Source organism: Bos taurus, chromosome 11 (assembly GCF_002263795.3).
Source record: "Bos taurus isolate L1 Dominette 01449 registration number 42190680 breed Hereford chromosome 11, ARS-UCD2.0, whole genome shotgun sequence".
Taxonomy (NCBI): domain Eukaryota; kingdom Metazoa; phylum Chordata; class Mammalia; order Artiodactyla; family Bovidae; genus Bos; species Bos taurus.
The window spans coordinates 54,885,443-54,911,422 of NC_037338.1; the positions used below are offsets into that span (position 1 = coordinate 54,885,443).

A 25,980-nucleotide genomic window follows, 5' to 3' on the forward strand; every position below is an offset into this window, starting at 1 on the left:
TTACACCTGCCTATAATTCTTATCTGCCTCTGTCTTCCCACCTATTCCTACCTATATTCAAACATTTCAATTAGATTGAATTACTTCTATGTCTTCAAATATGACAGAGACAAACCATGTCATACCAACATGTCCATGATCAATGGACTAAATGGACTTTCATACTAAAATATACTTCTCTCTCTGGCCCTGGTCAATACTTCCTCAATCTTCAATACCCAGATTAGAATCAACTGCCATTGTTAAGGATTCCTTAATTCCAAGACACTCCAAAGTTGGCAGTTCTCTATAATTTTATAGCCTCTTAATTATTCCTGCACTAATATAGTACTTGATACAATCCAATAGGATTGTTTACTGCACTCTACATCTGTATGTCAACTTCAGGGAGTCACTTTTAGGCAGAGACCATATCTTCCTCATTCATTGCATCTCAAGCTTATATTATACTTCTAGTATAGCTCATCAATTCAGATGGAAGAAGGATGGGAAGTGAAAGAATGGGACACAGGAAGGAAACTGTTTGTCATTGAATATTTCAGGGACAAAATGAGCAGTATCACATTCCACATATTAAGTTTCTCTCTGCCCATCACTTCCTATTAATTCAGTGATTTTATTAAAACATTTCATAAGGTATTGTTGTTGTTCAATAGCTAAGTAGTATATGACTCTCTGTGACCCCATGGACTGCATGCCAGGCTTCTCTGTCTTTCACTGTCTCCTGGAGTTTGATCTAATTCATGTCCATTGAGTCGGTGATGTTATCTAACCATCTCATCCTCTGCCGCCCCTTTCTCCTTTTGCCTTCAAACTTTCCCAGCATCAAGGTTCAAATGAGTCAGCTCTTCGTATCAGGTAGCCAGTGTAATGAAGCTTCAGCTTTAGTCCTTCCAATGGATATTCAGGGTTGATTTCCTTTAGCATTGAATGGTTCGATTTCCTTGCAGTCCAAGGGACTCTCAAGAGTCTTCACCAGCACCACAATTTGAAAGCATCAGTTCTTCAGTGCTCAGTCTTCCTTATGGTCCAACTGTCACATCTATACATGACTACTAGACAAACCACAGCTTTGAGTATACAGACTTCTGTTGGCAAACACATGTTTCTACTTTTTAATACACTGTCTAGGTTTCTAAACGTAGAAACCTAGACACTTCTAGACATGTTTCTCATAGGTTTGCTTCCAAGGAGTAAGTGTCTTTTCATTTCATGGCTTCAGTCACTATCTGTAGTGATTCTAGAACCAAGGAAAAGAAAATCTGTCACTGCTTTCACTTTTTCCCCTTCTACTTGCCATGAAGTAATGGAACCAGATGCCATCATTTGAGGTTTTTTTTAAAATTTAATTTAATTTTTATTTATTTTTTTCTTTTTTCTTTTTAATTTTATTTTATTTTTAAACTTTACAATATTGTATTAGTTTTGCCAAATATCAAAATGAATCCGCCACAGGTATGCATGTGTTCCCCATCCTGAACCCTCCTCCCTCCTCCCTCCTCATACCATATCTCTGGGTCGTCCTAGTGCACCAGCCCCAAGCATCCAGTATCGTGCATCAAACCTGGACTGGTGACTCATTTCATATATGATATTATACGTATTTCAAAGCCATTCTCCCAAATCATCCCACCCTCTCCCTCTCCCACAGAGTCCAAAAGACTGTTCTATACATCTGTGTCTCTTTTGCTGTCTCATATACAGGGTTATTGTTACCATCTTTCTAAATTCCATATATATGCGTTAGTATACTGTATTGGTGTTTTTCTTTCTGGCTTACTTCACTCTGTATAATAGGCTCCAGTTTCATCCACCTCATTAGAACTGATTCAAAGGTATTCTTTTTAATGGCTGAGTAATACTCCATTGTGTATATGTACCACTGCTTTCTTATCCATTCATCTGCTGATGGGCATCTAGGTTGCTTCCATGTCCTGGCTATTATAAACAGTGCTGCGATGAACATGGGGGTACACATGTCTCTTTCAATTCTGGTTTCCTCAGTGTGTATGCCCAGCAGTGGGATTGCTGGGTCATAAGGCAGTTCTATTTCCAGTTTTTTAAGGAATGTCCACACTGTTCTCCATAGTGGCTATACTAGTTTGCATTTCCACCAACAGTGTAAGAGGGTTCCCTTTTCTCCACACCCTCTCCAGCATGTATTGCTTGTAGACTTTTGGATTGCAGCCATTCTGACTGGCGTGAAATGGTACCTCATAGTGGTTTTGATTTGTATTTCTCTAATAATGAGTGATGTTGAGCATTTTTTCATGTGTTTGTTAGCCATCTGTATGTCTTCTTTGGAGAAATGTCTATTTAGTTTTTTGGCCCATTTTTTTGATTGGGTCATTTATTTTTCTGGAATCGAGCTGTAGGAGTTGCTTGTATATTTTTGAGATTAGTTGTTTGTCAGTTGCTTCATTTGCCATTATTTTCTCCCATTCTGAAGGCTAGCTTTTCACCTTGCTTATAGTTTCCTTTGATGTGCAGAAGCTTTTAAGTTTAATTAGGTCCCATTTGTTTATTTTTGCTTTTATTTGCAATATTCTGGGAGGTGGGTCATAGAGGATCTTGCTGTGATATATATCAGAGAGTGTTTTGCCTATGTTCTCCTCTAGGAGTTTTATAGTTTCTGGTCTTACGTTTAGATCTTTAATCCACTTTGAGTTTATTTTTGTGTATGGTGTTAGAAAGTGTTCTAGTTTCATTCTTTTACAAGTGGTTGACCAGTTTTCCCAGCACCACTTGTTGAAGAGATTGTCTTTAATCCATTGTATATTCTTGCCTCCTTTGTCAAAGATAAGGTGTCCGTATGTGTGTGGATTTATCTCTGGGCTTTCTATTTTGTTCCATTGATCTATATTTCTGTCTTTGTGCCAGTACCATACTGTCTTGATAACTGTGGCTTTGTAGTAGAGCCTGAAGTCAGGTAGGTTGATTCCTCCAGTTCCATTCTTCTTTCTCAAGATAGCTTTGGCTATTCGAGGTTTTTTGTATTTCCATACAAATTGTGAAATTATTTGTTCTAGCTCTGTGAAGAATACGTTGGTAGCTTGATCAGATCAGATCAGATCAGATCAGTCGCTCAGTCATGTCTGACTCTTCGCAACCCCATGAATTGCAGCATACCAGGCCTCCCTGTCCATCACCAACTCCCGGAGTTCACTCAGACTCACGTCCATCGAGTCAGTGATGCCATCCAGCCATCTCATCCTCTGTCATCCCCTTCTCCTCCTGCCCCCAATCCCTCCCAGCATCAGAGTCTTTTCCAATGAGTCAACTCTTCGCATGAGGTGGCCAAAGTACTGGACTTTCAGCTTTAGCATCATTCTTTCCAAAGAAATCCCCAGGGCTGATCTCCTTCAGAATGGACTGGTTGGTAGCTTGATAGGGATTGCATTGAATCTATAAATTGCTTTGGGTAGTATACTCATTTTCACTATATTGATTCTTCCAATCCATGAACATCTAATAGATGGAGAAATATACCATCTTAGATTTTTTAATGTTGAGTTTTAAGCCAGCTTATTCACACTCTTATTTTACCCTCACCAAGAGGCTCTTTAGTTCCTCTTCACTTTCTGCCATTAGAGTGGTAACATCTGCATATTTGAAATGTTGATATTTCTCCAAACAATCTTGATTCCACTTGTGCATCATCCAACCCAGCATTTTGCATGATGTACTCTGCACAGAAGATAAATGAGCAGGTTGACAATATTCAGTTGTGACATAGTCATTTCCTGATTTTTAACCGGTCAGTTGTTCCATGTCTGGTACTAACTGTTGCTTCTTAACCTGCATACAGGTTTCTCTGGAGGTAGGTAAGGTGGTCTGGTATTCCTATCTCTTTAAGAATTTTCCACAGTTTGTTGTGATCCCCACAATCAAAGGCTTTAGTGTAGTCAATGTGGAGAAGGAAATGGCAAACACTCCAGTATTCTTGGCTGGAGAATCCTATGGATGGAGGAGCCTGGTGGGCTGTGTCCATAGAGTTGCACAGAGCCCGACACAACTGAAGCGACTTAGCATGCATTGGAGAAGGAAATGGCAACCAACTCCAGTATTCTTGCCTGGAGAATCCCAGGGACAGAGGACCCTGGTGGGCTGCCACCTATGGGGTCACACAGTGTCGAACATGACTGAGGCGACTTAGCAGCAGCAGCAGAAGTGTAGTCAATGAAGTAGTAATAGATGTCTTTTCTGGAATTCCTTTGCTTTCTCAATAATTCAACAGATGTTGGCAATTTGCTCTCTGGTTCCTCTGCCTTTTCTAAATCCAGCTTTACATCTAGAATTCTCAGCTCATGTACTTCTGAAGTTCAGCTCGAAGGATTTTGAATATTACCTTGCTAGGATGTTAAATGAGCACAATTGTATGGTAGTTTGAATACTGTTTGGAATTACCCTTCTTTGGGATTGAAATGAAAACTGTTACTTTCCAGTCCTGGGGCCCCTGCTGAGTTTTCCAAATTTGCTGAAATATTGGGTGCAACAATTTAACAACATCATCTTTTAGGATTTTTAGATAGTTCCATTGGAATTCCATCACTTTCACTTTGATCATAGCAATGCTTTCTAAGGCCCACTTGATTCCATGCTTCAGAATGTTTGGCTTTAGGTGAGTGACCACACTATAGTGGTTATCCATGTCAATAAGACCTTTTCTGTACAGTTTTTCTGTGTATTCTTGCCACCTCTTCTTAATCTCTTCTGCTTCTGTTAGGTCCTTGCTGTTTCTGTCCTTTATCTTGCCCATCTTGGCATGAAACAGTCCCTTGATCTCTCCAATTTCTTGAACAGATCTCTAGTCTTTCCAATTCTACTGTTTTCCTCTATTTCTTTGCAATATTCATTTAAGAAGGCTTTCTTATCTCTCTTTGCTATTCTCTGAAACTCTGAATTAAGTTGAGTATATCTTTCTCTTTTGCCCCTGCTTTTCACTTGTCTTCTTTCCTCAACTATTTGTAAAGGCTTCTCAGACAAACACTTTGCCTTCTTGCATTTCTTTTTCTTTAAGATGTTTTTAATTACTGCCTCCTGTACAATGTTACATGCAGAGTACATCATGAGAAACGCTGGGCTGCAAGAAGCACAAGCTGGAATCAAGATTTCTGGGAGAAATATCAATAACCTCAGATATGCAGATGACACCACCCTTATGACAGAAAGTGAAGAGGAACTAAAAAGCCTCTTGAGGAAAGTGAAAGAGGAGAGTGAAAAAGTTGTCTTAAAGCTCAACATTCAGAAAACTAAGATCATGGCATCGGGTCCCATCACGTCATGAGAAATAGATGGGGAAACAGTGGAAACAGTGTCAGACTTTATTTTTGGGGGCTCCAAAATCACGGCAGATGGTGATTGCAGCCATGAAATTAAAAGACACTTACTCCTTGGAAGGGAAAGTTATGACCAACCTAGATAGCATATCGAAAAGCAGAGACATTGCTTTGCCAACAAAGGTCCATCTAGTCAAGGCTATGGTTTTTCCAGTGGTCATGTATGGATGTGAGAGTTGGATTGTGAAGAAAGCTGAGCACCGAAGAATTGATGCTTTTGAACTGTGTTGTTGGAAAAGACTCTTGAGAGTCCCTTGGACTGCAAGGAGATCCAACCAGTCCATTCTGAAGGAGATCAGCCCTGGGATTTCTTTGGAAAGAATGATGCTGAAGCTGAAACTCTGGTACTTTGGCCACCTCATGTGAAGAGTTGACTAATCATTGGAAAAGACTCTGATGCTGGGAGGGATTGGGGGCAGGAGGAGAAGGGGACAACAGAGGATGAGATGGCTGGATCGCATCACCGACTTGATGGATGTGAGTTTGAGTGAACTCTGGGAGTTGGTGATGGACAGGGAGGCCTGGCGTGCTGCAATTCATGGGGTCGCAAAGAGTTGGACACGACTGAGCGACTGAACTGAACTAAACTGTACAATGTTACAAATCTCCATACATAGTTCGTTAGGCACTCTGTCTACCAGATCTAATCCCTTGAATCTATTCATCACCCCTACTCTGTAATCATAAAGAATTTGATTTAGGTCATACCTGAATGGCCTGGTGGTTTCCCCTACTTTCTTCAGTTTAAGCCTGAATTTTGCAATAAGATGCTCATGATCTGAGCCACCCAGCTAAGCTGTGCTGATCTCCTGACCCAAAGAAACTATGAGATAGTAAATGCTTGTAATGTTAATCCATTAAGCTTTGGGGTGATGTGTTACACAGCAATAGTTAACTAATAGAATATGCTATGCCAGAGGTAGAAGTAACAGTAAAAATTGTCAGCAAGACATATTTATATTTCTGTTCACTTGCAGCAACTATGTTGGTTTAGGGTGCTGGTATATTTATGGCACCCAAGCAGGAGATTAACTGACTCTTGCTATATGATATTTATTTATTATTTATATAATAAAGTATATTTATTATTCAATTTGAGCCTCAGCTTACTCAAATGTAAAAAAGCTGGTCTTCAGGTTTTAGGTAAGGTTTTTAAAAAAAATCCATTCAACAAATTTTATATACAACATTACATGTAAAAACAAGTACTACTTAGCCACTGGAATAAAGTGGCAAATAAATATGATCTTGCCTTCAAGGAATGAAAAAGTGGGATGTATATAAGAATCTGACAATCATGCTAGGCACATAATATTCACAGTAAATGGTTCTTCACATCATGACCCTGTGTATCTACCCATCCATGCTCACTTTTCTTTGTTTACAGCAAGTGAAATTACCCAGTGCCTTTGGATAGAACTTGGAGGTACAACTACATGATTTATCACTAAAAAGTGGGTCTTGTGAGAGGGAGGTAAACTGAAAATAGCACAAAAATTTGTCCTCAAATCATGAAAATTGGAAAGTTGGTACAATTTACCCTGAAAAGTTTCCCTGCTTTTATACTTTTCTCTCTCCTTGGCAGGACTACATCATCCTTCTGATGGCTTTGCATTTTTAATAATGAATTTCCTATGAAATCTGCCTTCAGGACAAGATTTTATAAAATCACTCTTAGAATTTTCATTTTATCTTCATTGCCAAGAAAGTCAGTGTTAAACACTATATTCCATTATGACCTCACTCAGATTCATTAGGAAAGAAAATCTTTAAAACTTAAGAGACATTACCAAAAAGCTCATAACTAGAAAAAAAAATCAAACCCAGCTTCCTTAGCTCAAATTAGATGCACTTTCTATAAAACCTGCACACTTAACATAATATTCTTATGAAAGTGTTTTCCTTCTATCTCAAATGCATACTGTTATATATTAGCTGGTTGATTGGATTTGAATCTTGAGTAAAGTATCCTCAAATGTTTTTTTAAATGTGGAGGAGGAAGTATGGAAATAATATTTAAACACTCTCAAATCAAAGTATACTCTCTCTGAAGCAGTGATACATTAACTTTCACTGTACTTTCTCTTGGTAACTCTTAATCAAGCTAAAGGCAAAGGAGAAAAGGAAAGATATACCCATCTGAATGCAGAGTTCCAAAGACTAGCAAGGAGAGATAAGAAAACCTTCCTCAGTGATCAATGCAAAGAAATAGAGGAAAACAACAGAATGGGAAAGACTAGAGATCTCTTCAAGAAAATCAGAGATATCCAAGGGAACATTTCATACAAAGATGGACACAATAAAAGGCAGGAATGATATGGGCCTAACAGAAGCAGAAGATATTAAGAAGAGGTGGCAAGAATACACAGAAGAACTGTACAAGAAAGATCTTCATGACCCAGATAACCACGATGGTGTGATCACTCACCTAGAGCCAAATATCCTGGAATGTGAAGATGTCAAGTGGGCTTAGGAAGCATCACTATGAACAAAGCTAATAGAGGTGATGGAATTCCAGTGGAGCTATTTCAAATCCCGAAAGATGATGCTGTGAAAGTGCTGCACTCAATATGCCATCAAATTTGGAAAACTCAGCAGTGGCCACAGGACTGGAAAAGGTCAGTTTTCATTCCAATCCCAAAGAACGGTAATGCCAAAAAATGTTCAAACTACCACACAATGGCATTCATCTCACATGCTAGCAAAGTAAGGCTCAAAATTCTCCAAGTCAGGCTTCAACAGTATGTGAACCATGAACTTCCAGATGTTCAAGCTGGATTTAGAAAAAGCAGAGGAACTATTGATCAAATTGCCTAGAAAAAGCAAGAGAATTCCAGAAAAACATCTACTTCTGCTTTATTGATTACTCCAAAGCCTTTGACTGTGTAGATCACAATAAACTGTGGAAAATTCTAAAAGAGATGGTAATACCAGACCACCTTACCTGCCTTCTGAGAAATCTCTATGCAGGTCAAGAAGCAACAGTTAGAACTGGACATAAGACAACAGACTGGTTCCAAATTGGGAAAGGAATACGTCAAGGAATACGTCAAGGTATGTTGTCACCTTGCTTATTTAACTTATATGCAGAGTACATCATGTGAAATGCCAGTTTGGGTGAAGCACAAGCTGCAATCAAGATTGCCAGGAGAAATATCAATAACCTCAAATATGCAGATGACACCACCCTTATGGCAGAAAATGAAGAGGAACTAAGGGGCCTCTTGATGAAAGTAAAAGAGAGTGAAAAAGCTGGCTTAAAACTCAACATTTAGAAAGATGGTAACAATAACCCTGTGTACAAGACAGCAAAAGAGACACTGATGTATAGAACAGTCTTATGGACTCTGTGGGAGAGGGAGAGGGTGGGAAGATTTGGGAGAATGGCATTGAAACATGTAAAATATCATGTATGAAACGAGTTGCCAGTCCAGGTTCGATGCACGATACTGGATGCTTGGGGCTAGTGCACTGGGACGACCCAGAGGGATGGTATGGGGAGGGAGGAAGGAGGAGGGTTCAGGATGGGGAACACATGTATACCTGTGGCGGATTCATTTTGATATTTGGCAAAACTAATACAATTATGTAAAGTTTAAAAATAAAATAAAATTAAAAAAAATAAAAATAAAACTCAACATTCAAAAAATGAAGATCATGGTATCTGGTCCCATCACTTCGTGGCAAATAGATGGGAAAACAATGGAAACAGTGACAGACTTTCTTTTCTTGGGCTTCAAAATCACTACAGATACTGACTGCAGCCATGAAATTAAAAGACACTTGCTCCTTGGAAGAAAAGCTATAACCAACCTAGACAGCATATTAAAAGCCAGAGACATTACTTTGCCAACAAAGGTCCATCTAGTTAAAGCTATGGTTTTTCTAGTAGTCATGTATGGATGTGAGAGTTGGACTATAAAGAAAGCTGAGCACTGAAGAATTGATGCTTTTGAATTGTGGTGTTGGAGAAGACTCTTGAGAGTCCATTAGACTGCAAGGAGATCCAACCAGTCCACCATAAAGGAAATCAGTCCTGAATATTCATTGGAAGGACTGATGCTGAAGCTGAAGCTCCAACACTTTGGCCACTTGATGTGAAGAACTGACTCCCTGGAAAAGACCCTGATGCTGAGAAAGATTGAAGGCAGGGGAAGAAGGGGATGACAGAGGATGAGGTGGTTTGATTGCATCACCGACTCAATGAGCATGAGTTTGAGCAAGCTCTGGGAGTTGGTGATGGACAGGGAAGCCTGGCTAATTGCAGTCCATGGGGTCACAAAGAGTCAGACAGGACTGAGTGACTGAACTGAACTAAGTCAAGGTGGGAAATGATGAGCTCTGGGAGCGAGGACAAAAGAAGTCCAGTTTAATCTGTCCCCTATTCCCTGGTGACTATTTGTCATCTGTTTCTACCTCTCCAGAAAAACATCAGCATCCTCCTGGTTAGTCCAAATTCTTTCATACCATGTATATTCCTAGACTTTCTTTCGTCAGAATCAGTCATCTGTTCCCTCTGTGGGAGTTCCTAAAAGCTGCCATTTTCATAAACTCATGTTTGGAAAATTATAATGTACATTTCAAACATCAAAATCAAATTCAAGTTCCAGAAGGCCATACATAACCCATGAGCTGAATTGTTTGATGAAAGATGAAAAAGGACTGCTTAGAAGAAGGAAAAAAATTCTTCTAAATTCCATCCACGATAACTACCCTAAGAGAATCAGTCAGCATGCATCTGCTTTTGTCTAGACACAAATTCCTTTCCCCAGGGAAAGAAAATGCTTGCTTGGAAAATTCTTACATTTTATAATAAGCATTTCAAAAATAATCACAAATGCTTTATAAGTTAAAAGGATAGCATATTTAATTCTGAAGCTTAAGGAATGAATAAAAAATTGAACATGATGCCTTATTTAGCTACAGTGTTTGTGGAAACCAAGATTGATAAATAGTTAATTTTGGCACCTGTGAGGCTTTAAAATTTAAGAGGACATAAGATAAATGCTAAGAATTTATTGATTCTGATCTTGATCATTAAGTGTGTAATTTTTAGAAAAGGTACAACCCCTAAAATAAGGTATTATACTATGTCAGTTATGTTTTTTGTTTATATGAATAAACATTTTTGAGCCTCGATTCTCATCAAGGTTAAAGGAAATGAAGAGGTAGTCTCAGATCTCAAGGGGTTAAAATTAAATTAGGAAGCAACACACACACACAGATAGAGACTCAGAAAACAGAGAGACACCTTAAGACAGAGAAATGGACAGAGTTTGCAACACAGGGCAGTATACAGTAGGGGCCTAATGAGTGACAGTGAGTAATGGGGCACAGAGGAGTGGGATTGGCTGGTATGGTTACAGAAGACTTCACTCCCTCTTTAAGAAGAAACCAGCTAGTGTTAGAAAACTGGCAAAATATAGAAAGTCAAACCAGGTAAGGAGGTCATTTTGGGATCACTTTGATCAGAATATGGGAGACCTAGGTGGTTCAGGTGATATAGAATCTGCTGTGATGCAGGAGACCCAGGTTTGATCCCTGGATCAGGGAAGATCCCTGGAGAAGGGAATGGCTACCTACTCCAGAATTCTTGCCTAGAGAATTCCATGGACTGAGGAGGTTGGTGGGATACAATCCGTGGGGTCACTTTCACTTTCACCAGGATATATAGAATTTTTCTGGTTCTTACATCCATCTGTTATCCCAGTTTTAAGTATAGTTTCTTATTTTTCCTAATCAGATTATTATATTTCTGGAATATCTTAATGATGCACCCCTATTATTGATTGATGACACATTCCTCATTTCTTTGATTCAAATCCTTATCCCTGGTGTGGTAGGGATTCTGGCTGAAAGAAATCTATTATTGCCTCACTTGTGAACAACTAATGCCTCTTGGCCACCACTTCCTGTGGACACCAGCACTGGCCCTTCTGACACTCCACTACCGCTACCATGGATATCCATGATATCCTTGAAATGACAAAGAACTGTCATGTCCTTTGCAGTCCCTAGGATTCTGAGAATATGATGTAACTCAGTAAGAACTGGAAATTCATGTCTTCCTTTTTAGTTTTACTTTGAAAATTGGACACTAGAAAAGGGCTGTTTATTTCATTGTGTTGTTCCTTAAGTGTGTAATTGTGAGTCATCCTATATCCACCCTATGCCATCTCCACTTCCATGCTGGAAATTTATTATCAGGCTAAAATTGTTTCTCTTCCTTTCTCAAGTTGTATTTGTCTCAGATGGTTCTAGAGTCAGAACCACCTAGAGTCCCTCTCCCTGAGAGAGCTGGTCATGTCTAATTCAAGTCAGTACAAACAAGTCAGCCTAGAGAAGATATTTTCATATTTCTGCATTGCATGGACAGAACTTTCTGAGCAAAAATGACTGGTACCCTGCTTCAAGGGATAATTCAATAGAAGTCTTAAAATGGTAAAATAACCTGGGGGGAGATTTACAGGTTTTAATTTTTTGGCATATCAATTATACCTCAGTAAAGCTAAAACAAAGAAACAAGGGACTATGTTTAAACTATTATAGGTATTTTTGAAAGCAGAGTCTCCAGACAACCGATATGTCATAAGAAATACGCACTCTCTAATAGAGGGACTTCCCTGGTGGCTCAGACGGTAATGTGTCTGCCTACAATGCGGGAGACACAGGTTCGATCTCTGGATAGGGAAGATCCTCTGAAGAAAATGGCAACCCACTCCAATACTCTTGCCTGGAAAATCCCATGGACAGAGGAACCTGGTAGGCTACAGTCCATGGGGTCGCAAAAAGTTGGACATACTGTGACTTCACTTTCACTTTCTCCCCAGAGATATGCGTTTACATTTCAAAAGGGAATGAAGCCACAGGAGCCCTTCATTTGTATTCCAAAGAGTTGTAACAACCTGGGGAGTCTTTCCTGAAGGGAGTTTATTAACATTAAAGAGTGAAGGTTTTTCTCTCCTCCTCAGGACAGGGAGGGAGGCAGCTGAACAATTCCTATATAAGCTCCCAGATTTATAATTTTGTGGTTCTTTTCCTGTAGTATGGACCTTCTTCATGTAGGCGGAATTTATCTGCCCTCATCACACTGCCTTGAAAAGTAGAATGAAGCACAGGGAAGGTTCTGGCAAGGTTACTGTTACTAAGAAAGAAATTTATTCTTTGAGCAAGAAACCTTACATTTGCGTTCAAGATAAAACAAATAAATACAGATATTAAACACCATCAGCCAGGTCTGTACAATACTTCAAGTATGTAGGTTTCAGTCGAGGGTTTGAGACAACTACATGTTGCCTGTTTAAGGGCTATTACATGAATGAAATTTCCCTCTCACTCCTCCTACACTTCTGACTTCCTACCTCCATGAACACCACAACCACCACTAAGTAAGACATTTCCTCCATATTGTAATGATTTTGACCTTTCAGGGAGAAATAAAATGCTTTACACCAATAGTTAGAGTTATATTAAAATGCATTTAAAATATATTAGGAAGTTGAGGCTGAACAATCTCAGTCATTATAGCTTCTGTTGAAATTCATTACTTTCATAATCTAATTTCAAAGTCAGTTACAGAGAAGTAAAGACTGTAATAGGCTTTCCAGGTCTAATATCTAATATTTTTGTCTTTCCAATAATCTGGTCCTGCCACCTTCTTCTGATATTGATCTTACTTCTGTCCATACCCTCTGTCCTCTGGCCATAGGGATAGGCAGGTCACTTTGACATGTCAAATCATAACACTTGATGCCACTAGCAACAGAAATCAGATCAAGTGAATACGATAGACTTTTACTTTTATCTAGCTTGTTTCACTTTTTCTACTTCATATTCAGTGCTCCCATTTCATTTAGTTTATGTTTTCCAATTTCTCTATCTCCTTTTTTTATGTTCTTTCTCAAGTCTTTACTAACCATAATAGAAAAGCTTTCATATGAGAATGTATACTATTTTAGAAAACTTAGGAATTTTTGTCCATCTAAAAACTTATGATATTTTAATTCTACTTGTTTAACCTAGTATGAACAGAATGCTAGATTTCTAATTTATATGCAAACAAAATTTTGATATAGTTTCATGTATTTTGGCATCTAGTATTATTGCTAAAAGTCTAGAAAGCTTATTATCTTAGTGATTTAAAAAATTGTTGAATGAAGCTTGAAAATTCTAATCCAATTCTGAGAATATAGAGAAATATTATATTGTAAAAAAATAAAAACAGAAAATTAACATGTGACACAGTATTATTAAAGTAAAAATTTTGCTCAGATCACACAAAATTTTATGCTCGTGTTCATTATTTGCTTTCATACCTTATTTAAGACTACACATTGTATTTAATTGCATTGAGCAGCTTCAGCTGCATGCAACAAATTCTGGTAAATTTTCTTTTCATTTTTATTCTATTACAAATATTTTCTAATTTTCTTTGTTATGGCTTCTTAGATATATCCCTCATTTAAAAGTGGGCATTTAATTTCCAAATACATGGATTTCTTTTAAGTATCTTTGATACTAATTTCTCATTTTAGTATTAATTTCTCATTTAAATGCTTTCTTCTCTTTAATCATCCTCTGTGTTTTTTCAGTCTTTTATCTTTATTGAGATTTTTAATAGCTAAGTCAAAGATGTCTCTTGGTAAATGTTACACTGCACTCTAAAATATGTGTGTTATTTTCAAATATCTTTTGATATTGATTTCTACCATAATTCCACAATAATAAGAGAACAGACTCTGTATGATCTGTACCTTTAGATGATGAAATTTCTGCACCTGGTCTATGTCTCCTGATATGTTCCAGTGTCTCCTAGTTTATAGTCTATGGGAACTTGAATAGAATTTGTGTCCTACTTTTGTATGAAAATTGTATAAATCTTAATTACATTGAATTGGTTCATAAAGCATTTTGGGTCTACTATATTTTTCCACTGGAGGAGAGCATGGCAACCCACTCCAGTATTCTTGCCTGGAGAATCCCATGGACAAAGGAGCATAGCGGAGTACAGTTCATAGGGTCACAAAGAGTTGGACATGAATGAAGTAACTTAGCACACAACATATTCTTCTACTTCTCTGTACATTCATTATATTAATTTCTGAGAGTGGAACAATAAAAGAAAGGAAATCAGATCAAGTGAAATAAGCATACCCCCCATTGGCCAAGATTATTCTCCTTTGATATGTAGAAAAGCAGGTGAAAGGAAGTGCTTCTCTTAATCCTGGAATCTTGAGTTGTAAGCCCTAGGCTGCTAGTGGACATACTCTCTACTGAAAAAACAAAAACAAAAACAAAAACATATCCTATTTTTTGTATTCAGTTAATCAATACATACATATTAAAGCTGAAAAAAGTGAAAGTGTTAGTCCCTCAATTGTGTCTACTCTTTTGTGAGCCTGCCAGACTCCTCTGTCCGTGGAATTCTCCAGGCAAGAATACTGGAGTGGGTAGCCATTCCCTTCTCCAGGGGATCTAATGGTGTGATGATACAAGTTTAGGCCCTACGCACATACAAGAACATCTGCCTCTAAGAACTGACAATCTATCTGTGGACCACTGACACTGAAGAAGACATATTAAATGTCATCAGACTCAGAAATAGATCCTTATTGCCTCCAACTGAAACTTGAGTCAGCTCATAAGTACAATTTCAATACACAGATGTAGAGGAGGAGGAAAAAATGGTGAAGACGCAGAGAAGCAAGTGGGAACAGCATGGATGTGTTTTGCTTGGAGAAAAATGAATGCACCTGTCCAGATAGAGCAGAGGGTTGATACAGAGGATTCATGGGCAGTGATTGTCCATGTTGAGTTCAGTCATCAGGAAGCAAGCAAACAGTGAAACACATATAAACAAAATAACAATATTGACTATTGTCATACTTCGGTGACAAAACATCAAGCTGAGGCTCAGGGGCATTAACTAATTTATGTAAGGTCACATTTAGTTGGTAGAAGTCAAGGAATGGAGTTCTTCTGACTTCTTACCTGGATTTCATTATCTACATGGTACTAACACAATGGTATCCCTCATTATCATATCCAGTTTGGGTACTTTCTATTTGTTCCTCTTACATTTTCTGAGCAAAATATATAGAAATGATATAAAAAACTTCTCTTAGGAAAACTTTACTTAACAGAAGTAAGAAAGTAAAAATTATACCATCTCTACTAAGTCAGAAAAGTCAATCTGAAAAGGCTACAAACTATATGATCCCAAATATATGACATTCTAGAAATTACAAAACTATGGAAAAAGTAAAAAGACAAGTGTTTGTCAGGGGATTGAGAGGGGGAGAGGGATTAATAGAGTACAATGAATTTTTAGGGCAGTGAAGAACACACTGCATGATACCATCATGATGGATGTATGCCATTATGCATTAGTCCAAATACCACAAAATATAGAACACCAAGAATGAGCCAAAATGTAAACTGTGGACTTTGGGTGATTATAATATTTCAATGAAGGTTCATCAAGGGTAAAATATGTACCACTCTGGTAGGGGATGTTGATAATGGGAGACACACTCCATGTGCAGAAGGAAGGGAATATGGAAAATCTTGATACCTTCCCCTCAATATTTTTGTGAACATTTAACTGCTCTTTAAAAAGTCTTGATTAAAAAAAAAATCACACCATCTGTTTGGTCCACGTGTTCTCCAAAATAATGGAATTTTAATCTTCATATACGAAGTGATTAATAATAGAATCCTCATTAAAGAGACTTTATTTTTTAATATCTTTTTTTTTGGTCCCTTCTGAAGAAGGAACTGATGGCATGGTTCCAAAGATCTCTCAACCTGATGGTGTAGACATTGCTACAAATTTGCATCAGCCATCAAATTTACAAAAATGGCATTTCAACGTAATCTGTTCAGTGAAGAACAAGCTTCTCTCTGTATATCTAAGCATAACATTTTTGAATGTACACCCTTTTCCACTTTCCACAGCCACCTGACTTTGCAAACAAGATCTCTAAAGATGGATCTCATTGGGTGTGCACTCACTACCAAGCTATTGGCAATTTGTTATAATTCAGTTTTTACTAAAGAGGCAATTAAATATGTAAGTATTTAGTGGGTCTGATGTACATCAGGCTTATGGTGCTTTCATCAGCTTACATTAGATTTATAAAAAATAAATAGGCAAATTTTTATACAATGTCATCCTAAAATTTTAACATACTAATTATCCACAAAATTGTGTTTTCAAAAGTAACTCAGATTTCATATCAAAACAAAACGTACACTTCAAAAAAATTTTACTCTTTACTAAGTAATTTATCGAAAATAAAATACAAACTGTCTCGTCACTCTTAGGAACTTTCTCAATTTTTAGCCACTTAGTGAAGGTAGTCAGTTGGTAAAGTTGGTCTCTACAGAGCCCCACACATGCATCATTTACATGTTAAAACAGAGATTGGCCTGTATTTGCAAATCCCATTAGCATCCAAGTCTGGTCTAGTCAAACCTCTTTGAACATCCTGCCGTTTTTTTCATTCTTTGTAACAGGCTCTCACTCCAGTCTTGTCGCCATACCCTATGGCCATTATACAGAGGCTCCATTTTGCCTTATTTAAACTAGCTCTTATTTTGGAATATTTCTTTCTCTTGTGGCAGTTATCTTAAATGAGGATTATTTTGTCCACCCCAAGAACATCTAGCAATGTCTAGAGCCACCTTTGTCACAATTTGAAGTGGGAAAGGAAGAGGTTCTACAAGCATCTAGTGTGGTGAGGCCAGGAATGCCAAGCATCTTTAATCCACAGGATAGCTCCCTCCACCCCAAGAAAGAACTACCAAGCCTCAAATGTCAAAAATACAGAGGCTGAGAACATCTGCCTTAGAGTCTTCAATCTAACAACTCAGAAATAAAACTGAGCAGAACCTGGTTGGTTGTGACAAGGCAAGAGAAAACATAGTGATCTGTCTTCCATGTCCTGGATTCTTCCTTTTTCCCCCTTTTCTTGGCACCTTCCACTCCTTGCCCACTGCCCTGTGTTCTCTCCCCAAAATAAAATGTACTCTCAGGACAAAGTTTGATAAACTTGTATAAAAAAAGTTACTGCACAAGATTTAGGGGAAAAAAAAATAAGGAGAAAAACATTAGCCCATAGGTAGAAATTTGGGCATTAGTGATCTGAACAGGAGTTTGGGAGGCTTCCCACGTGACATGAGTGATGAAGAACGCCCCACCACCACCCGGCCAATGCAAGAGACATAAGCGATGCGAGTTCTATCCCTGGGTTGGGAAGATTTCTAGAGGAGGGCATAGCAACCTACTCCAGTACTCTTGCCTGGAGAATCTCATGGACAGAGGAACATGGTAGGCTACAGTACATAGGGCTGCAGAGAGTCAAATACCATTGAAGCAACTTCCAGGCAAGAATGCTGGAGTGGGTTGCCATGCCCTCCTCCAGGGGATCTTTCTGACCCATGGATCTAATCTGTGTCCCTTACATCTTCTGCAGGCAGGTTCATTACCAATAGTGCCAGTGTTGGAGCTTTTATTTTGAGGGTGTGGGTCTCCTAAGCATAGCCAGACACAGACAAGGGGACTAATCCATTTTATACGATCTATATAACCAACAAAACTCTGTATAACCATAATTATAGAACTGACCTTATGTTCTTCCTCAAATTCCATGTCTTTAGTACATTCTCCAATAATTCTAATTAGCAAACAGTGAATTAACAGCTAAAGTTTTTTATAGCTTGTATATTTAATCATTTCTCATGGAGAAATTCTAGGTATTAAGTCACCATACTGTTGTATGCTAAGTCATATTTGACTCTTTTGTGGCCCCCATGAACTATATATAGCATGCCAGGGCTCCTCTGTTCATGGGATTTCTCAGGCAAGAATACTTGAGTGGGTTGCCATTTGCTTCTTCAGGGGATCTTCCCAACCGAGGAATCAAACCCACATATCCTGCATTGGTAGGATTCTTTAGCACTGAACCACCAGCGAAGCCTAAGTCACCATTATATTATACATTTTTAAACCTCATATTCCACATGAGATAGCCAGTGGGCTTCGCCATAGCAATGACAAACAGAGGCATTCTTCCTCCATGAGGAATCGGTGTATATGTCAATTGTCCTATTAACAGCTAAATTTTTGCTTTCATTTCTTTGACAACCTCTCTAGTTACCCATAAAAAAACAATATTGTTCTTATTTAGGAAAGAAAAGAACCATTGAGGATAGAAGGAAAATAATTTATATACCTTGTATTTTCTAGTTCTTAGCCCACTAATATCTACTTTTTCTTGACATGTATATTTTCTGCTAGTTATTTATAATCTGTCTATTTCAGTCTCTTCTACCTGGCTGCTTTCCTAGTGATCTTCAATAGAGGATGAAAAACAGAAAGAATTTAAATGCCTTGCTCTTCTTTTCTTTTCAATTAAGACTTGGATGGGGAAATCAGAAGCAGGGAGGTGCCTTTAGTTAAGTGCTCAGAGTATTCAATCACTGCAAAAGAAGGGCTGAGATGATAATTTTTAAAGATCTGAAAATTAACAAATAAGAGCAAAATCTTGATTAGCAACAATAATCCAGGGTAGATTGCTCTATTTCATTGATTTTTTTTTCCAGTGGGGGGAAAAAAAATTCAACCAGAATATTATTTACATTTTAAGACTTTGGGTGAAAATTATGTTAAAATATTTCACTCAACTAAGCACACTGTCCTTGCCTTTATGTAGATTTTGACCCCATGGGTACCACTTCCTACTGTTCATTAAAGCACTCCAAGATGCAATAAGAAAAAGTTCCAGAATGTTTCTTAAACAACGTTTGAAGTTTTTGTATGCACAAAGTCACATGTAAACTGGCTCTGGGTATCATCTGCTACAATCATCATTCCAAACAGTTGTGAGCTGAGAATTCTGTCTCCATGTCCTCCACCCTTCTTGGATACTCTTCACTCAGTGTTAGATTGGAGGAAATGCTGCTATGTATCAGATATACCCCATGAAGCTGAGACTTCATAACATAATGGAAGTAATGGGTCAGGAACTGAGAACTGCAGAACTGTGAGAGGGTCCCTTTAAGGGTAAATGGTGGGGGTGGAAAAAAAAAACAAAAAACAGCATATACTGGAGAAATAAAATAATTGTTTGTTTTTTTTTTAAGATTTTTTTGAAGGGGACCATTATAAAAGTCTTTATATCTTTATTAAATTTGTCACAATATTGCTTCTGTTTTATGTTTCAGTTTTTTGGCCCCGGGGCATGTAGGATCTTAGCTTCCCAATCAGGGATTGAATCCTCATCCCCTGCATTGAAAAGTGGAAGTCTAAATCACTGGACCATCAGGAAAGCCCCAAAATACCTGTTTCTAATTCTTTTAAATGAGTAAAGAAACACTGTATGACTTGCACTGTGTTGCTCTAGTGAATTCAAAGGGCAAATCTATTTGAAATAAAATAGTGCTGAATTTCAGTTAATTAAACTGTGTGGGGGGCTGGCGGGGGGGATGCTTAGTCGCTCAATTGTGTCTGACTTGACTCTTTCCAACTCTTTGGATTGTAGCCCACCAGGGATTTTTTTCAGGCAAGAGTACTGGAGTGGGTTACCTTTTCCTCCTCCAGGGGATCTTCCCGACCCAGAGACTGAACCCATGTCTCCTGTGTCTCTGCATTGCAGGCAGATATTTGCCCGCTGAGCCATCAGGGAAGCACCAGTTAAAATGTGAAAGTGTTAGTGGCTCAGTTGTGTTCGACTCTTTGCGACCCCATGGACTGTAGCCTGCCAGGCTCGTCTGTCCATGAAACTCTCCAGGCAAGAATACCGGTCCACTCTACTGTGCCATTCCTTTCTCCAGGGGATCTTCCTGATTCAGGGATCAAACCCAGGTCTTCCACATTGCAGGCAAATTCTCTACAATTCAAGTCATCAGGGAAGCCCCTAATTAAAATGTAGATATATCATATTATTGTCATTATTATTTCTAATTCTAAGTCTGTCAGGCTTCTCAAGAGCAACGATCCCTAGATATGGGTGATTTGTGATATGACCCTATTCCCTTTCTCCATATATTTCAGAGTGAGCAACCAACGTCTGTTTACCTATTGTTTCTCCTTGCTATTCTAGACTAGCAAATAGCTACAGAAGTCTTTGTACATATCCTGTCCCTGTAGAAGGAAACATATTTCTACTAACATGTCTTATCATGTAGAACTTAGAACACTGTTATATCTGACTTTTCAGAGATACATCTGTTTGTAAAAGCCTAGCGGGCTCCAAAATCCATGTACAGACCAGAGACAATTCCCACTGAAGCTGAAGTGAGTTCCTTCTATGTATACATAGAACTCGATTTGTTACCCATTCATAACTCCAGCCAACATATAGAGTTAAATTCTATTCATCTTCTCTCCTTCCCTGGACTTTCTACTTTCATTCTCTCATATGTTAATGGACTTCCTTGCTGGCTCAGACAGTAAAGAATCTGCCTGCAGTTCAGGAGACTGGATTTGATCCCTGGGTCGGGATCCCTTGGAGAAGGGAATGGCACTCCACTCCAATATTCTTGCCTGGAGAATTCCATGGACAGAGGAGCTGGCAGGCTACAGTCCATGGGATCACAAAGAGCCGGACACAACTGAGCAACTAAGACACGTACATATCAATACACAAGACAAGAGGGACTTTAGAAAGGGTCTGAAGCCAAGAGACATCAGTTAAGAGCAAAAACTACTAAAAATAGGTCAGTCATTGACATAACTATCCAAAGTTATGGGCTGTTGTGTTAACTCAGTGGAAACAAGTCTTTTTCTCATCTCAGTGCACTAGAGAGCTATGACAGGCTCCCTGTCACAAGTAACTGTGTCTCATCAAGACCACGATTTCCCAGAAGGCAGCCATGCACCCCTGAAAGAGGATACGCAGACTTTCACCAGTGGAGTTGGGCATATACTGAAAGTCTAGCCCCTTTTCAATAACCATTACCTCCTGTGATCACTTCATATCCATGTACTACTGAAAGCCTTTATGCTTTCCCTGGTTGTGCGTGGTCCTTTCTCATAGTCCTATGTTCTCAAGAAACAGACAGAGAAATGCTTTTCAAGTTCAAAATTCCAAGTTCCAATCACATACTCACGATTCTCTAGACTTGTGACCTTTTTCCAGTCTCTTATCTCATTCAAAATTCCACTTTCACATTCATAATGGGAGATAAAAAAAAATCTGCCTACTTCATAAGGTCCTTGTGAGAATCAAATGATTATACACAAAAACTGTAGAGTAGTACATACTGCAAAAACAATAAATTGTGATTCTGCTAAAGTATTCCAATTCAAACTCAAGAAATAAAGAGCACCAATTTTATGATCATGTGTGATTTAGAAGCATAAAGACCTACAGGAAACAATGAAACAGATTTATTCAGGTATGGAAATTCATCATGGGGCTGACATTTTGGTCGAATCTAATATCCATGGTTACCTGTCTCAGATAGCAGTTTTGTAGCTTCCAGCACCTTCTCAGTATAAACACCAGCTTCATAGTTCTCCATCTCAGCATTGATGATGTGTATAACTCGAGCAGCCCGGCCCCTGATGGCCCCTGCGGTCCGGTCCAGAGTGTCCACATCCCCCTCTTGAAGGGCGATCACACATTTGTTCACATCCTCCAAGATATGGTTTTCTGTGAAGAGGACATATCCACATTTATATGATTTTATATCACTGGTGGTGGTGGTTTAGTCATGAAGTTGTGTCTGACTGTTACAACTCCATGGACTATAGCCTGCCAGGCTCTACTGTCCATGGGATTTCCCAGGCAAAAATACTGGAATGAGTTGCCTTTTTTTTTTTTTTTTTCCCAGGGTATCTTCCTGATCTAGGAATCTAGCTAGCCCTGCTGTCCTGCATTGCAGGAGTATTCTATACCAACTAAGGTATCAGAGAAGCCCTTTATATCACTGACACATTTGAAAACCAATCAGAAGGCTTCCCTTGTGGCTCAGTGGTAAAGAATCTGCCTGCCAATGCAGGAGGTACGGGTTTGACTCCTGATCCAGGAAAATCCTACATGCTGTGGGGCAAGTAAGCCCAAGTGCCACAACTACTGAAGCCTGTGCACCCTAAGAGTCTGTGCTCTACAACAAGGGAAGATACTGTAACGAGAAGTTCACACACCACAACTAAAGAGTAATCCTCCCTCACCACAACTAGAGAAATGCCCGAGGAGCAGTGAAGACCCAGCTTGGACAAAAATAAATACATAACAAACATTCCAAAAGAGAAGAAGAAATACTGAATAAATATATCCTTTGCAAGGAGACAATTATATATTTGTACTCTAAGGTATTTTCAAGAGAAAGAATTCATTAAGTAAGGAGATAGAGGGATGATGTTCCAACTAGAAAATAGCATAGAAGGAAAAGTAATAATAGAAAGCATGTGCATTTCAGAGAGGGTTACATTGTTGGGGTGAACACCTTAGGTACTTTGGATATTACGCCTGAATGTGAAGCATAGTTTTTAAAATCATAAAAGATTTGCCGGCAACATAATTTGTGATACTTCCTTAAATTTTTGCAGCCTTATTCTTTCAGAAAAGATGTAATCATGTTAAATCACTGACGACCAAACTACTTCATTATTATTAGCTCTAAAACTACAGTTTCCAAAATCATAAGCAAAGTTCAGTCTGTGAATATTTTAAGGGAACAAACTCAAGACCCTGGAGCTAAAAAAAAGTAAATGAAAGAGGAAGAGGCAAACAAAACAAAACTTATAGACATCATGGGATTGAGTTAATAGCTTTTTCAGATCTTAGATGCCTGTTACTTTGTGAGCCAAACTCAAGAATTAAACTGTCACATGATTAAAGCCAAGACGCTCATTTTAAGACACTATTAAAAATGGTAGTTTTTGCCCAGTGGAAAAAGTTTAAGTGCTCTAACACAGTCGTTTCGCTTTTTTATGAGCCCAGACCACATCAGAAAATTGGTTTTGCTTCTGTAATGTTAATAGCTAGCATCATTGCTCCCCAAACTTGTTGCTTTTCATATGGACAAATTAAGTACTCAGGTAGCATGAAAAAAAGAAAGAAAAACAAAACTATCCCTTAAAAACAAAAAACTTTTTTATTCTTGCCTCCAAAATAGAGTTTCCTGCCAGAATAGATATTCCCTTAAGAAGAAACTGATACATAAAATGTCATTAATGCCATTTCAAAATATCTCCTGGGCCAAACCTGCAATTTACTGATGCAAATGTTTTGGCTCCAGCTTACAGAGGAGATGAGAAGTAGTTTTCCCAACTATTGGGCTGCATCCACAGTCTACCAGCAGGACAGAGTGGGCTGTGTCATTATTTGTCAAGCCCATCTGTGGAAAGGTGCCTGCTGCCTCCGATTGTCAAGTCCAAAGGCACGCTCCAGCGGGTCCTGCCAAGGCCGGCTTCCTGACAGCGCCTGTTCATTTTCCTGTCATAGCATGCCACGGCACTTGTACCACTGCGGTTGGACTGTACAGTGTTATCAGCAGAAGCCAAAGCCTTTTCATGTTGCTGGTAATAATGAGATGCACAAAGGAATGGCAGGGAGAAAGGTGGCAGAGAGGCAGGCCCGGTGGAAGAAAATTAAGAAAAGCTTGCATTATTGAAACAGCCTGAGATAAGACTCCTTGCTTTGCTTTTTTCTACCCTCAGAAATTTCTGTACATGCATTTAAAGAAAAGGATAAGTTGGGAAAGTTTTAAGTTCTGAAATGACTCCTCTTTGAGAAAGGTAGTGTATAGATATTTTCATTCATTTGTAAATAGGCAGGGTAGCAGAGTAAGATTTCTAGGGGCTGTTAGGATTGCTGTGTGAGACCTGAGGCTGGTTTGAGAGTCCCCCTCTCCCCTTCTGGGGACCCTTATACCCATCCTGGCAAAGACTGACTAGAAAGCAGAACTATCTCAGTCTTGGTGTCCAGTCTTTTGTTCCCCACCATTCGGATCCCCAACATGCCTAGCCGAACAATTTCTAAGCATCTTCTGAGAGATGCACTTCTTGGATATCTTCTGCGTTGTTAGGATTCATGTATCAGGGAAGCAAAAAATTTCACAAACGGCAACGCATTGAGTTCTTTATCAGACAATCTCTGGACACAGGTATGTTTAAATGAATAGCTGCTTTGACAAGTCATCAAAAGTAAAGCACCTTGGGAATGAAGAACAAGTCAGGTTTCTAAAAGGGAAGAGAGAGTGGACCCATGGTACTACAGGGCAGAAGAGAGGAGAGGATTGGAGGTGGGGGAAAGGAACTGCAGTGAAAGCTGGAGAAATACCCTTTTATCCGGACTTACTAAGAACTATATAGATTCTGGAAAGAGGATAATCTGAATTATAATTCCACCTCTGCCAAGTTACCTGCCTGTTAGTGACTTACTTTTCTCAAAGAAGATTCAGAATAGTGATACCTGACATAAAATTTTGGTGAGAATGAAAGCAAATAGCAGAAAATCAGACATATAACAGATACTGTCAACTACAAATTGGCACTTGCCATGGGTGCTTGTCATTTACTCTACAAGAATTGAATCATGTGCTGCTGCAGCTACTGACCTTCAACACCCCTCAAGGAGTTCAGGGAGGAGAGCAGAAATGAGACACTCTGTTCTCAGGGGAAACTAGCAGCACAGGTCCTCAGATAGTCAGATAGTCTCAGGAGCTGATTTTATGAGCTCAATTCTTATATCTCCTCATATCTAGAAAAGCACTAAATTCCTTCACGGTGACAATTGTTTCTCGTGACTAGCAGAAGCTTCATGAGACCAGCAGAAACTTTTAAATATGTGCTTACTTGCATGTACTCCCCCTTTACCAAACTCACATTTTTATCATCCTTCGCCCCCGCCTGTTTGGAACAGTTTCTCTAGAACTATCTGAGGTGCTATCTCCTGGGCTGCAGCCCTCATATCACCCAAATAAAACTTAATTCACCACTCTTGTGTTGTGTTGTTTTTTTTTTTTAATTGACAGCACCAAGCATGTGTTGGCTCATTTTTCCCATTTCCCTTGACTTTCCCTCCATGATTTTAAAGTTGGCTTTTCCATCATCCATCAGATCTACAGGTTCAACTATGCTACTCCTAGAAAAGCTTTAAACACAAGCCCAGTGGGAATTCATTGTCAGTTTCTTGGTGAATGGAAAGACTACAACTAGAGAAAAGCTTCCAAATACACTAAGCCTGCCCCAGAAATCCCCTCCCTTTTGTTGCAGTCAGGCTGCATCAGCCTGGATCCCATGAGCTGTGCTGCAGCCTCTGCCTCTCAGACCTCAGTAAGTCCGGGTTGAAGACAGGGCACACGAGTTGGTAGGTGCGATTTCCATACACCTCTGGGTAGTGTCAACACCTGGTTAATTTGAATTTTTAAGGGCCATTTGGTTATTTTAATGCCTCACAAGGGAGTTGAGGCTTCTGTGACCTCCTTCCTTATGCTCCCACAGAGACTTCTCTACGTGTATTAGGCCAAATCTGTTTGGAAAAAGGTCCATGAGCCGCTGGTAACCCACTTTTGAAACAGCATTGATGAGCCTTGTTAAAGGCAGAATTGACTACATGGTTATTCAAATGTGCTAACATCCCTTGTGTTAGTTGCTCAGTCATGTCTGACTCTTTGTGACCCCATGGAC

General features: G+C 38.9%; 1 protein-coding gene across 5 annotated transcripts in view; it reads right to left on the reverse strand.

Moving 5' to 3' along the window:
* The window catches only part of CTNNA2 (catenin alpha 2), a 1,361,081-nt gene that overhangs the window by 86,348 nt on the left and 1,248,753 nt on the right, over positions 1 to 25,980 (reverse strand). For all 5 annotated transcript variants that reach the window (NM_001372104.1, XM_010810060.3, XM_010810059.3 and 2 more), the window contains one exon: positions 21,797 to 21,997. In NM_001372104.1, the coding sequence (NP_001359033.1) occupies positions 21,797 to 21,997 (201 nt within the window). The remainder of the gene's footprint in view (positions 1 to 21,796; positions 21,998 to 25,980) is intronic.